The sequence below is a fragment of the Anolis carolinensis genome, chromosome 5 (genome assembly GCF_035594765.1).
Source record: "Anolis carolinensis isolate JA03-04 chromosome 5, rAnoCar3.1.pri, whole genome shotgun sequence".
Classification (NCBI taxonomy): Eukaryota; Metazoa; Chordata; class Lepidosauria; order Squamata; family Dactyloidae; genus Anolis; species Anolis carolinensis.
In genome coordinates, this window is record NC_085845.1 from 145,589,177 (window position 1) to 145,601,752 (window position 12,576).

General features: G+C 38.6%; 1 protein-coding gene across 1 annotated transcript; it reads left to right on the forward strand.

Annotated features, from left to right (window-relative positions):
- The first annotated feature begins 707 nt into the window (after positions 1-707).
- LOC134299568 (uncharacterized) lies at positions 708-5,759 on the forward strand. The gene is made up of 2 exons (XM_062982739.1): positions 708-2,630; positions 5,657-5,759. The coding sequence occupies exons 1-2, from the start codon at positions 1,306-1,308 to the stop codon at positions 5,757-5,759; spliced, it is 1,428 nt and encodes a 475-aa protein (XP_062838809.1). The 5' UTR covers positions 708-1,305.
- The last annotated feature ends 6,817 nt before the right edge of the window (positions 5,760-12,576 follow it).

The following is a 12,576-nucleotide window of genomic DNA, read 5'->3' on the forward strand; positions in this document are numbered from 1 at the left end:
GCAGTCCATACACAGAGTCTTATGAGCCTCCCTGAAGTGTTTAGTAAGTCAGGCATCCCTTGTTATTACCATGCTATTGGTTCACAATGAACATAAAGTGGTTTGCATATCCAAAGAGAGTTCTTCTTCCTTCTCCTTAGCTGATTCTGTATTCAAAGAGTGGAAGCAGCAATTAAAAAATTGGCATTTTTAAACATTTGATAGTAGACATCCCTGACAGTTTTTTTTCCCTGCTCCTGCTGTATGATAAAATTATCATATGGAGGAATAGCAAAAGCAGCATAACAATAAAAGGAAACAAGACGAAAGGAATTATGACAAACATAAGAAGAAAGCAGTATGCTTCTCAGTCCAAGAAGCTGATCTCAGGACTTTCTAAGCAGTGCAAGCAAAATAAATTCTATATTGAAACACTCATGGTTTAAAAGAATGCTAGGTAATCTCAAAGGGATTCCAGAATACACTTTCATTAGGTGACATTCTTTTTTTTCCTTTTTTTTTAAAATCAGGAAATGGTGAAAACACTGTGGGCCTTTGGCTGTTTAGTGGATACCGTAGGAAGAGGCAACTACCCTTTACAGTTGTAGTTTTACAACACATTTAGCCTTTTCTGCCAAAGCATGATGATGCCTCATCAAGTTACGAATTCTGGGATTCCATAGCATTGATCTAGTTAGAGTGGTATCAAACTGCATTAATTCAGCAGTGTACATGCATCAGTAATATGAAACCCACCATTCACTACCACTGAATAGCACAGAATTTGAAAGTAATGTAAACATTACAATAACATTCTCTAAAAAGAATTCTTCCACTTTTGGAGTGAGTAATGGGTGTAGCAATGTTAGCTTGCAAAAGTAATATTTTGTAAGAAGTAGGACTTCAATGGCATATTGTTGTAAGAAGTAAATTTTGGGGGTTATGATTAAACAATACTTTTAAAATGGGAACATGTTTTGAAACATTGCAACAGTAATTTGCAAATTGTTCTCTTATCAATTCTAGTCTGTCTTAAGGCAACGAACATAATGAAATGGCAAAGAGCAAAGTAGCATGTTATCACTGAAATACTAAAACAGGCAAAATTACCTTTGAAACACTAAAAGAAATGAAAACAGTGAACTGCTTTTAAAAAACATTCTAATAAGCAATGTGAATGAATAACATTAAAACATTAAAAAACTATAAAAATTGTAATGGTGTGTGATCTCTTAAGCTTGATATATTTTGGGGTGTCATTCTAACTTAATTAAAGTCTGTGTCTTTGGGTTGCTGTGGGTTTTCTGGGCTGTATGGCCATGTTCCATGTTCCATGCTCCCAATGTTTCTCCCACATCTATAGCAAGGATCCTCAGGGGTTGTGAGGTCTGTTGGAAACTAGACAAGTGGGGTTTATATATATGTGGAATGTTTGTTGAAAAGATCAGCAACCTCAATCTAAGCACCAAGGACATCCTGATCAGCTTTGATGTGGTGTCCCTTTTTACCAAAGTCCCAGTAGCTGACACCCTCACACTAATCAAACAAAACTTCCCAGAAGACATCACAGCCCTGTTTCACCATTGCCTCACCACTAGCTACTTTCAGTGGGACACTGGATTCTATGAACAGAAGGATGGAGTGGCCATGGGGAGCCCTCTCAGCCCAGTAGTAGCAAATTTCTATATGGAATACTTTGAAAAACAGGCCCTAGAAACAGCACCAAAAAAGCCAACTGTTTGGTTCAGATACGTAGATGACACCTTCACGATTTGGAGCCATGGAGAGGAAGAACTCAGCAAGTTCCTGGACCATCTTAACAGCATCCACCCAAACATCCAATTCACCATGGAAAAAGAAAAGGAAGGAAAACTGCCATTTCTAGATGTTCTGGTCATCCGCAAACCCAATCAACAATTGGGCCACACAGTTTACAGAAAACCTACACACACAGATAGATACCTTCATAAAAACTCCAACCATCACCCAAGTCAAAAAAGGAGCACAATCAAAGCCCTGACAGACCGTGCACAAAGAATCTGCGAACCTCACCTCCTCCAAGGTGAACTTAACCACCTAAACTGGGCTCTACAGGCCAATGGATACTCCACCACAGACATCAGAAGAGCTGCAAGGCCAAGAACAAGTCATGAGAGTCAAGACAAAGATCCACCCAGAGGAAAGGTGTTCTTACCATACATCAAGGGAACTACTGACCGCATAGGGAAGCTGATGAAGAAGCACAACCTACAAACTATCTACAGACCCACGAAGAAAATCCAACAAATGCTACGGTCAGCGAAGGACAAGAGGGATCCTCTCTCTTCTGCAGGAGTCTACCGGATACCATGCAGCTGTGGACAAGTCTACATAGGGACCACCAAACGCAGCGCCCAAACAAGAGTCAAAGAACATGAAAGGCACTGCAGACTAATTCAACCAGAGAAATCAGCCATAGCAGAGCATTTGATGAACCAGCCTGGACACAGGATACTATTTGAGAACACAAAAATGCTGGACCATTCTAACAACTATCATGTCAGACTACACAGAGAAGCCATTGAAATCCACAAGCATGTGGACAACTTCAACAGAAAGGAAGAAACCATGAAAATGAACAAAATCTGGCTACCAGTATTAAAAAACTCAAGAATCAAAACAGTAAATAAAAAGCAATACTCTGAAAACAGAGGATTTCCAGACATGAATCAACCTAGGACAGTTAACGACTCTAAACAAAGGATGCCCCAGAGGCAGGAAGAAGACAGCAGATAAGCTTTTCAATGCTAATTAAAGTGATTAACTACACATTCACACTGACCTCTCTCACCCTAGACTTTCCACAGATATATATTTACCTCTTTGCTTAGTTTTCTCCATACCTCACAACCTCTGAGGATGCCTGCCATAGATGTGGGCGAAACGTCAGGAGAGAATGCTTCTGGAACATGGCCACACAGCCCGAAAGACACACAACAACCCTGTGATCCTGGCCATGAAAGCCTTCGACAACACATTGTTTGTATATTTGCTTACACTCAGTTTTACTCCAACAATGATTTCAGGCACATCTGACAACAGCAAGCTTTAACATATCCATTGCATTCCAGAAATGGTGTGAGGACCTTTGTTCAATCTATTGGGATCAATTAATCAGCTGAACTTATTAATAAGATAGAGTAGGAAAAGGCTGTTGTTGCTACGACACTGACCAAAACCACACCCAACTAGTGTTCCTCTCTCTATCAGTCTCTACCTTTCTACTAAGACTGTAGAATTCTGCTCCCCACCCATTTTTCTTTCAGTCCCCAAATTTCTAGAATACTAGTGAGTGAGACATTGAAAACCATTCTCATCTAGAACTCTTACTGATTTTTTTGTCTTTGCATTTCCTTTGTGATTTCCCTATCACTTTTCTATGGATTCCAAAACTATATTTCAAAAAGCTTTGTTATTGTCGTTTATTTGTTCAGTTGCTTCCGACTCTTCGTGACCTCATGGACCAGCCCACACCAGAGCTCTCTGTTGGCTGTTGTCACTCCCATCTCCTTCAAGGTCAAGCCAGTCACTTCAATGATACCATCCATTCATCTTGCCCTTGGTTGGCCCCTCTTCCTTTTTCCTTCCATTTTCCCCAGCATCATTGTCTTTTCCAAGCTTTCCTGTCTTCTCATTATGTGGCCAAAGTACTTTATCTTTGCCTCCAATATCCTTCCCTCCAGTGAGCAGTCAGGCAATATTTCCTAAAGTATGGACTGGTTTGATCTTTTTGTGGTCCAAGGTACTCCCAGAATTTTCCTCCAACACCACAGTTCAAATGTGTCTATCTTCCTTCGCTCAGCCTTCCTTATGGTCCAGCTCTCGCATCCATAAGTTACTACGGGGAACACCATTGCTTTAACTATGCAGACTTTCATTCCCAGTGTGATCTCTTCAGTATTTTATTGAGGTTGGTCATTGCTCTCCTCCCAAGAAGTAAATGTCTTCTGATTTCCTAGCTGCAGTCTGTGCCTGTAGTAATTTCCGTGCCTAGAAATATAAAGTCTGTCACTGCCTCCATGTTTTCTCCCTCTATTTGCCAGTTATCAATCTGTCTGGTTGCTATCAACTTGGTTTTTTTGATGTTTAACTTCAACCCAGCTTTTGTTTTCTTCTAAAAGCTTGTGCAAAGGTTTAAGTTACTGCAGTGCCAGAAACTTGAGGAATGAAAGAGAATGTCATGGTGTGTGGAGAGAACACCCTTATTTTTCCCCTCCCTGTGGCTACACACTTGCCTTCCAGTCTCATCTGGTTCTTTCTCCCTGGGAAGAAGGTATTAGAATGCTCTGTAGTGAGGAGCAAACATACTACTGAGAGCAGATATAAGTACCTGGTGGATCTGCCTCGTGCCTCTCTATCTACCTCTCTCAACATCCATTATTCATTGACTCTTATTGCTTGCAACAGACAGAGTTATGTTTGATTGTTAAGACATTGGAACATTGGTTGGAAACCAGTTTAATCCTTCTTTATCTATCTGTATGAGTAAAACAATACCTTAGTCAAAGAAAAGATAATTAGGTTTCAGTCACTCTATGGGCCCATTAGCTTTGTACACATGACCCAACAGTATTGGTGTAAATATCATTTGCTGGTGGTGTTAATTCAAGCGTGTTGACACTTACATAGCAGGCAATCATTAAGTATGACTGCAATTTATCTAAATCTAATTTATATGATCAACAAAGTAGCCTCTCCATATCAACCTTGTTTAAGATCATTTTTTAAAAGGAGAAGGTATGAAGGAAGGATAAAGTAAAAGCATAAAGGAATCACAAAGAAAATATTTTCTTCTGGTAGTAAACTCTGATAGAGGGTGACCAACCTTCACCTCAGATTCCCTTAATAGGCCTGCAAATAGACTCATAAAGGAGTCACAGAGGAAAAAATGTCCCTCTAATAGTGAACGCTGGTGGAAAGTGACAAAGGAGGAAAGTCAAAATATTTTGTTGGAGTAAAATACAGCTACAACTTCGTTAGCAAGAATTGTCAATGATGTGGTGCACCAAAGGACATGGATTCTACATCAAGTGACTAGCCTACTGCTCAAAGAAGACAATTTCTTCAGCCTAGTTGTTGGGAAAAGTTATTGACCATTCTCTCTTCTCATTTAAAAAAATGCATAGTTATTATAATTTGGCATGCCCAATCTCACACAATGAGGTAGATTTCGGATATACATAGGAAAATGAGAATAATTCTTTGGTAATGACAGGAAGTGGGGGATCCAAATGGGCGTATGCCTTCCTGCTACCTGGGAGTAAACTGTCTGACAGCTCCCGGGCTAGATTTTCCTCATCCCCAAATCCTTAAAGAGGACCTCCAAAGTTAAAAAAAATGGGTGTGAAGGTTGTTCCTATATTGAATTCTGTCCCATGCCAAAACTGTATTACAAAATTATAATGTAGAAGTTCCAAACAAAGTAGAAAAGGAATACGCCAGATTCCATGAAAAATGCCAACACCCAAAAGATCTTTATGATAGAAATTGGCTCATGGGAAGAAGCTGGGAAACCATGGAGACGACTGAATGTGATTACTCAGCTGTGCAACACTTATGAGCTACCCAAGTAGACTGAAAACTCCAGGAATCCAATCTTTCTAAGGAAACCATCTTCATTCTCCACCTACCCACTCAGTCACTGTCCAAGCATCTGGGACAGTGATATTCCTACGAAGCTACCAGAGAAGATGCCAGTGACCTTTACAGGTCTGCAAAGAATAAATCTGGGACCTGTGTGAAATGAAGTTATATCCTGAAGTGGCATACTGATAGGGGCATCCCATTATTCCCAGGGAATTCACTAAGGCATATGTACAAACATCATAATAACATTCTGTCTCTCTGTCTTTGGAGTGAAATGCCAGCACAGGTCAGTGGATAAACAGATGTAATTGTTAGGATATATTCAGTGCACATACCCAAGCATACAGTCACCTGAGCACGTTCTTCATCTAATCCTTGCTCTCAGTCAGAGGTGTTCTCAACAAAACAACCCATACGCCCAGGTTGATATCCGATTAGGGACATTTGCATGCATAAACCATGCTATATATGCTGAGCCAAGAAGTCATCACTGCATAACAGATGTATTTTGCTGATCGCAGAAGAAGCAGAGTTGGGCAGACAGCATATTCTTTGTAAGTTGTGACTGTATTGCTCCTTGCATCTTGCAGTTGCGCATTGTGTATTCAGTGTTGCAGTTTTTCATTCAAGGTCATTGAAGTTAAGTATCCTATATTGTGCATTGCAGTTGTGTATCTTCTAATATGCATTGTGGTTGTGTGTTCCGTAGTATATCTTGTGACTGGGCATCTTATATTGCCTATTGCTGTTGTGCCTCATGTATTATGCATTATGCCGCAGCACCTAGTCATTGAACATGTGTTATATAATGTTGCTATTCTGCATGATCTTGCACAGTGTATTCTGAGAGTAGATATTTAAACCACACTAAGAGGATTTGGGATTGTAGCCTCAGTATGGATAGAACTGTTTCACCAATACTGACTCTGATCCTTCAGCCATTCATCTTCCAAAAGGAATATTGGTGCTGCTGCTGAATGCCAGATTGGTCCATAATATATTAAAGTTACATGACACTGATATAAAAGTGTAGTGCAGATACACCCTGGTTCTATCTGTTATATTTTATGAACATGCTTTAACAACTTGAGTCCAAAAGTGCATTCATCTATATCACCACCAACATCTCAGAACTGAAGAGACGTGACAAGCTAGAGATAAATATCTTTGGCTATTTCACTCTTGCAATCTTGACATCAGTTCTATTCAGATGGTCCTTCCGCAAGAAGCTAAGTGAAATCCTCATGGGATGTACAAAAAATATAGCATTCTGCTATCAAAATTAATTTGTCAGATATATCCAAAGCACTTCAATGCAACAACGGGAGGGAAAGTCATATTAATTACTGGTGTTCTATTTCCTTGTCCTGCATCTTTGACTATCATATTAGTTTAGAGCTAATGGAATTAGGTCAGCTATGGTTTGGGTTAGTAGAACTGTATAATGTATACAGACATGTGTACATGTGTTAATGTTTTCAATTTTGTTCTTCTTTTTAAAACAATTAAATCTGGAAAAGAATGCAAGACTTCAAGGCACATTTGCTTTTGCTCTTTTTTTATTTCTCATTTGGATTTTATTTGATCTGGAAATGCTTTTTTTCACTCTAATGTATAGCAGACAGTTCTTATATGAGTCTTGAATATATATATATGTGTGTGTGTGTGTGTGTTTATCCTCTCTTTTCTACTCGCTAGTTCTACCTCTTGTGTTGTGTATCAGTTGCAAGAATATTTGTCTTTGTTGGTTTATATCAGAGTGGGCAATATGTGATCTTCCAGCTATGGCTGGACTCCTCTCTTTCCTTCCTGTAGAGTAGTCATGCAAAGATTGGTGGAAGTTGCAATCCAACAACAGCTAGAAGGCTAAATGTTTCCCATACCTGATTTATATAATTCTTGATCCAGTGGGACCTGCATTTGTGACTTTATCCATCATTTACTATTTCATAGTATTTCAGTGTTATGACCTTATTTACTCATACTATCAGACAGAATTAACACAGAAGTTATTAACAGAGTTGTGATGTGCTGGGGAGTATTATCACAACTAAAAAACCTCATATGCTGCCACTGGCAAAGAAACAGAAGCAGACACACATTTGCACTCACACTCAATTAACACCTGGTTCTAATTCCTATAGGATGTATTTTTCTTGGTATATGAGCCCTACAGCAAGAATATTATTATTTTATATGTGCATTTCCATTTCCTCCGAGGATGCTGAATGACTCATTGCAATGGATTAGCCAGGATTTTCGGATTTTCGCTACTTACTCTTTTTATTTTTTAAAGCATGCTTGTCTAATCGTAGACCTATTATATGAATAAAACAAAGCAGAGAACTCCATCACAGCTATATCTGGGATTCTCATTTATAAGCCAGGTCTAAATTCTTGTTGCTTGGGTCTCCTTTTCATGCTTCCTCCTTCAAAGGGCAAGGATAATTGCTCATCTTAAAATCACAAGAGGGAAGAGACACTTCAGGAATTTCCCACTGAGTTAAACATGTGCATGTTAAGGAGTTGTAACTTCAGAAATGAAGGCTGATTCAAACCTCAAGGGTCAAGACATTTTTTTCATACATTATGTAGATGACTTTAACACTGGAAAGAACACAGTAGAGATATATCTCTAAACTGGATATATTAATTTTCTTGGCTTCTTCGTTCGTTCCCATTTTCTGCAGGCAATAGGAATATGCACTGACTGTAAGAGTTTACCATTTGAAAAACAGCCCAGTTTGGCATATAGAGATCCAGATGGTGCCTGATTCATCTGAGGCCTGATTCTAAATCTTTTACTGGAAATCAACAAAGAATTATTCTCAATTTTCCTGTGCATATCCAAAATCTACCTCATTGTGCAGGATTGGGCATGCCAAATTATAATAGCTATGCATTTTTAAACAGGGAAAAGAAAATGGTCAATACCTTTTGTGAAATGAATGATTTGTTCTCATCCAAATTTTGCTTTGTTTTTGGAAACTGATATGAAAATGACCTCTGTCATAGGGATGATCTAATATAAGAAATATTCAAATTTTAATAAGGACAATGGTTAGACCTGGGATGCATGAAAAAACAGATTTACCACCTCATCACAAAGGGCTAAAATCAGGAGGAGGAAATAAGGGCAACCACAGAAAGAAGAAGGAAAGAGAAAGAAAGAAAGAAAGGAAGAGGTATTGGTGTGTGGCCATGGAGGAAGGAGGCTGCTTCTGAAATACCAATTTCATGAACCTTCAGAGGTCCTTGGAATCACAGTATTAGGTGTAAAATTGCTTGGAAAATCACTTGTGCATGGAGCAGATTTGACAGATGGGCTTGAATTTGCAGCATCCAGGCAAGCATCCAATGCTTCAACCTCCTAAATTCCACAGACTTCATAGAAGTCATATAAATACTCCTGATATTTGGAGAAAGAAATACAGTAGAGTCTCACTTATCCAACATAAACGGGCTGGCAGAACGTTGGATAAGTGAATATGTTGGATAATAAGGAGGCATTAAGGAAAACCCTATTAAACATCAAATTAGTTTATGGTTTTACAAATTAAGCACCAAAACATCATATTATACAACAAATTTGACAGAAAAAGTAGTTCAATATGCAGTAATAGAATGTAGTAATTACTGTATTTACGAATTTAGCACCAAAATATCATGATATATTGAAAACATTGACTACAAAAATGTGTTGGATAATCCAGAACGTTGGATAAGCGAGTGATGGATAAGTGAGACTCTACTGTAGTTGAGAAGCACCAAATCAAGGATCAGATATATTACTTCTGTTACCATCCACCAAAATGGAATAGAACCATTACTTAGTATAACTATACATTCACTCCTCTTGTTTTCCCTTCTCCATAATGTTGCTTTAGACATAGCTGAGGAAGTGTGGGAGGAATGTAGAAACATACTTGTGTGTTTGTATGGTGTGAGGAGGGATATGTAAAGGCAACTGGACTTTTAAAATAGACGCTATGACTTTAAACAAAGTTACTTGTCGGATCATGCTTCTCTACATTGTATGGAGCCCAGAACTTTCTCTTCCCCCTCTGTTTGTGTGTGTGTTTCTGTATGAGTGCACACACATGCATGTTTGTATGAACAAACAGTAGCAAGAAGGGAAAGTAATCAGGGAAAATATCTCCTCCTGTTCTTTCTCTGGACTAATAGAAAGACAGTGACTGAGCAGAGAACATGGCAAAGCAACACTTTGTCATGAAGATGTATTTTCCCTCCCTCCCTCCTCTTCCTTCCTTCCTTCCTTCCTTCCTTCCTTCCTTCCTTCCTTCCTTCCTTCCTTCCATCCATCCATGTATCATGTACCTAGGATAAAGGCTTTCTCCCCCCCCCCTCACCATTACAAGAAATTATTTCCATATAAATGTGCAACATGACCGAGTTCAATATTATTATGAGCACCATATTTCTGGCATTATATTGGAATGTATAATATTCTTTCATTTGGCACAGGCAAAATAATCCATGTCACACAGAGCTATAAAGGGCACCGTGCAAATATAAGAGAAAACATTCTCTCCCCCCCCCCCCCCCCCATAAAGCATGCGTTTGACAACAGCTGCTACAATTCTGGCCCAGGAAGCAGGTGTTAAGACCACCTACAAGCTCAAAATGTTTTCTGTACCAAAATCATGCAGGCTTGCTTGGAGACTTCAAAGATTTGATTTGGATGCAAGAGCAGTGAAAATAAAAAATAAAAAATGCTGACATTAAAGTTCTCTTTATTGCCTTCCTTGGCGAACTATTCTGAAAGGAACCAATCAAATCCATCAGACATCAACTAGCGTTCTGCCTTGCCTTACTATGTCAACATTCAAGGAAAAGATATTATAGCTTTGATTGTTGTTCTCAATACAGAATGCAGTACTTTGTGCTGCATTCTGACTAATTCACTGGGAGATACACAGCCTCAATGTGTGGTAATTAGAGTAGTTACTGAAACATATAAAAAGCTATAGATTGAATGTTCAGGGTGTTTTAATTCTCAAACCTGATGACTGCTTTCTTTGTGCCTATTTATATTAAACTACCCACCGCACACATACAAGGGGAGGAGTGTGCATGTAGCTGAATTTCATATGTGACTATTACCTTGCCTCCCAAATTATTATTACCTTGCCCCCCAACACACAAATATAAGTATCTTTGCTTCCACATATTTTAGAAAATAATTCAAGACTGTTGGTTTTATCTTTCTAATGAATCAGTCATCTAGCGATTACTTCTCAAAGTGGTCGCTTGTGTATATGGATGTTGTTTTGTGTATATGGATGCTGTTTTGTACTAAACATACAGCAACACACAGGGAGGGTATGACTTCATCATCTTTCCACTAGATGCTATTGTGAATGCTTTTTGCTCTGAAGAGAAGAAATAAATGTAAGCATTGATGGAGATACTTGGGTGGGCGGGTGGGCAGTGGAGGAGAACGTAGCTAGACGCCATATTTACATTATGATAATGAAAAACCATATTTTATCTAAGCCAGAAAGCTACTTTAGAGGGTTAAAGAGCTGCTTCTTATTTCACATCTAGCATCTATTGATTGAAGTACAATGCAACCCACTCATCCACAGTTTCAGTATCCATGGTTTCACATATCCGTGCCTCCCTTCCAAAATCCCTCAAAAGTATTTGCGGATTTCTCTTGGTCAGTATAAATCTGGTATGCTTCCAGCCCAAGCACAGTCAAAATATAGGGTTCAGTACTATTCATGGTTTCAAGGATCCACAGGAGGTGGGAGCGTATCTTGAAATACAGATATAAAAGTTGTGCGGTAGTTTCTTCATTTTGCCTAATGGTAGGGCTGGCTCCATTAAGAAAGCATGCCAAAAAAGGCAATGTAACTCTAGAGGAAAGTCTTACAGAAGTCCAACTGACTTGTTTATGAATTCTGCACAAACTGTAGTGGTTGGTGACTTCTATGTCTATGAGTCTACTCTGAATTTAGCCTAAGGTATAAGGAGCTATCCAAATAGGTTCAATATCTTTAATGACATCCTTAAGGTTAGGAAAGAGCAGATTCAGTGCACCTTTGGCATGGATGCCACAGCTGACAACCCTAGAGGATTGCATGTTAAATTTATACATTTACTTTATTATGCCATCATAAGTACTTGGATAATCAACCATTTATTTATCTGACGGATATTGGCATTTTTATACTAATTAACTGAGATTATCATGTGCAAATATTATTCACCCATGGCAGGAAGAAGAAGGCAATTTTAAATGAACTAATTTTTCAAGAGAATATTAAGTTTTACATTTAGATTACAGACATGGGAAATGCAAAAAGCAATTTAAGGGGTCAGTTGTGAAAAATAAGCTAAGAAGGACACAGATCTGTTTTTAATCTCTTGAGAGCTGTGATTATGTTCATTTGGTGACATACTGCCAAAAGACATTGTTAGGCAATGCTAAGGTTAACACCTTTGTCATGCATTTGGAGAGGGGGAAAATCTGCCAGTACTAATGATCAGAGAGGCAATATTCAAACAGAAGAAGCACAAAGTGACGCAAAACACAAATTGGAAGCCTGAGGGAAGAAATCAAAATTATTTCCATTTAGGAATATATTTTGTCCCAGTGTTATTTCTTGTATAAGATGATAAACAAGTCAGACATTTAGCTTTGAGAGCCACCCCGTCCCCTACAATACATTTAATTTTTTTTTTAAATCCATGGCTAATTTTGGATTAGAGATATCTGCAAATCATGTGGATGCTGATGATACAATTATGCATTGAATTCATACTTGCAGCCCTCCCTTTATTGCATTTGTCCATCTGACATCTAGCTCTGTATCTATATACCCATTGACTATCCTGATTTGTTGGGAACAGTCTTGCTTAAACTTGTCACCTTGCTTTTTTCAGAAACTTTATAAATGTCTTTTTGCAAAAACTACTGCTCCAGTGGGAAGGTAACTGCACTCC

What these genes read in the sequence shown, in the direction of transcription:
- LOC134299568 (XM_062982739.1), top strand. Translation starts at nt 1,306, where the DNA reads ATGTTCCATGCTCCCAATGTTTCTCCCACATCTATAGCAAGGATCCTC. An exon ending in CCAGTATTAAAAAACTCAAG is followed by an intron (nt 2,631 to 5,656) that starts AATCAAAACAGT and finishes CTACCCACTCAG; the next exon opens with TCACTGTCCAAGCATCTGGG.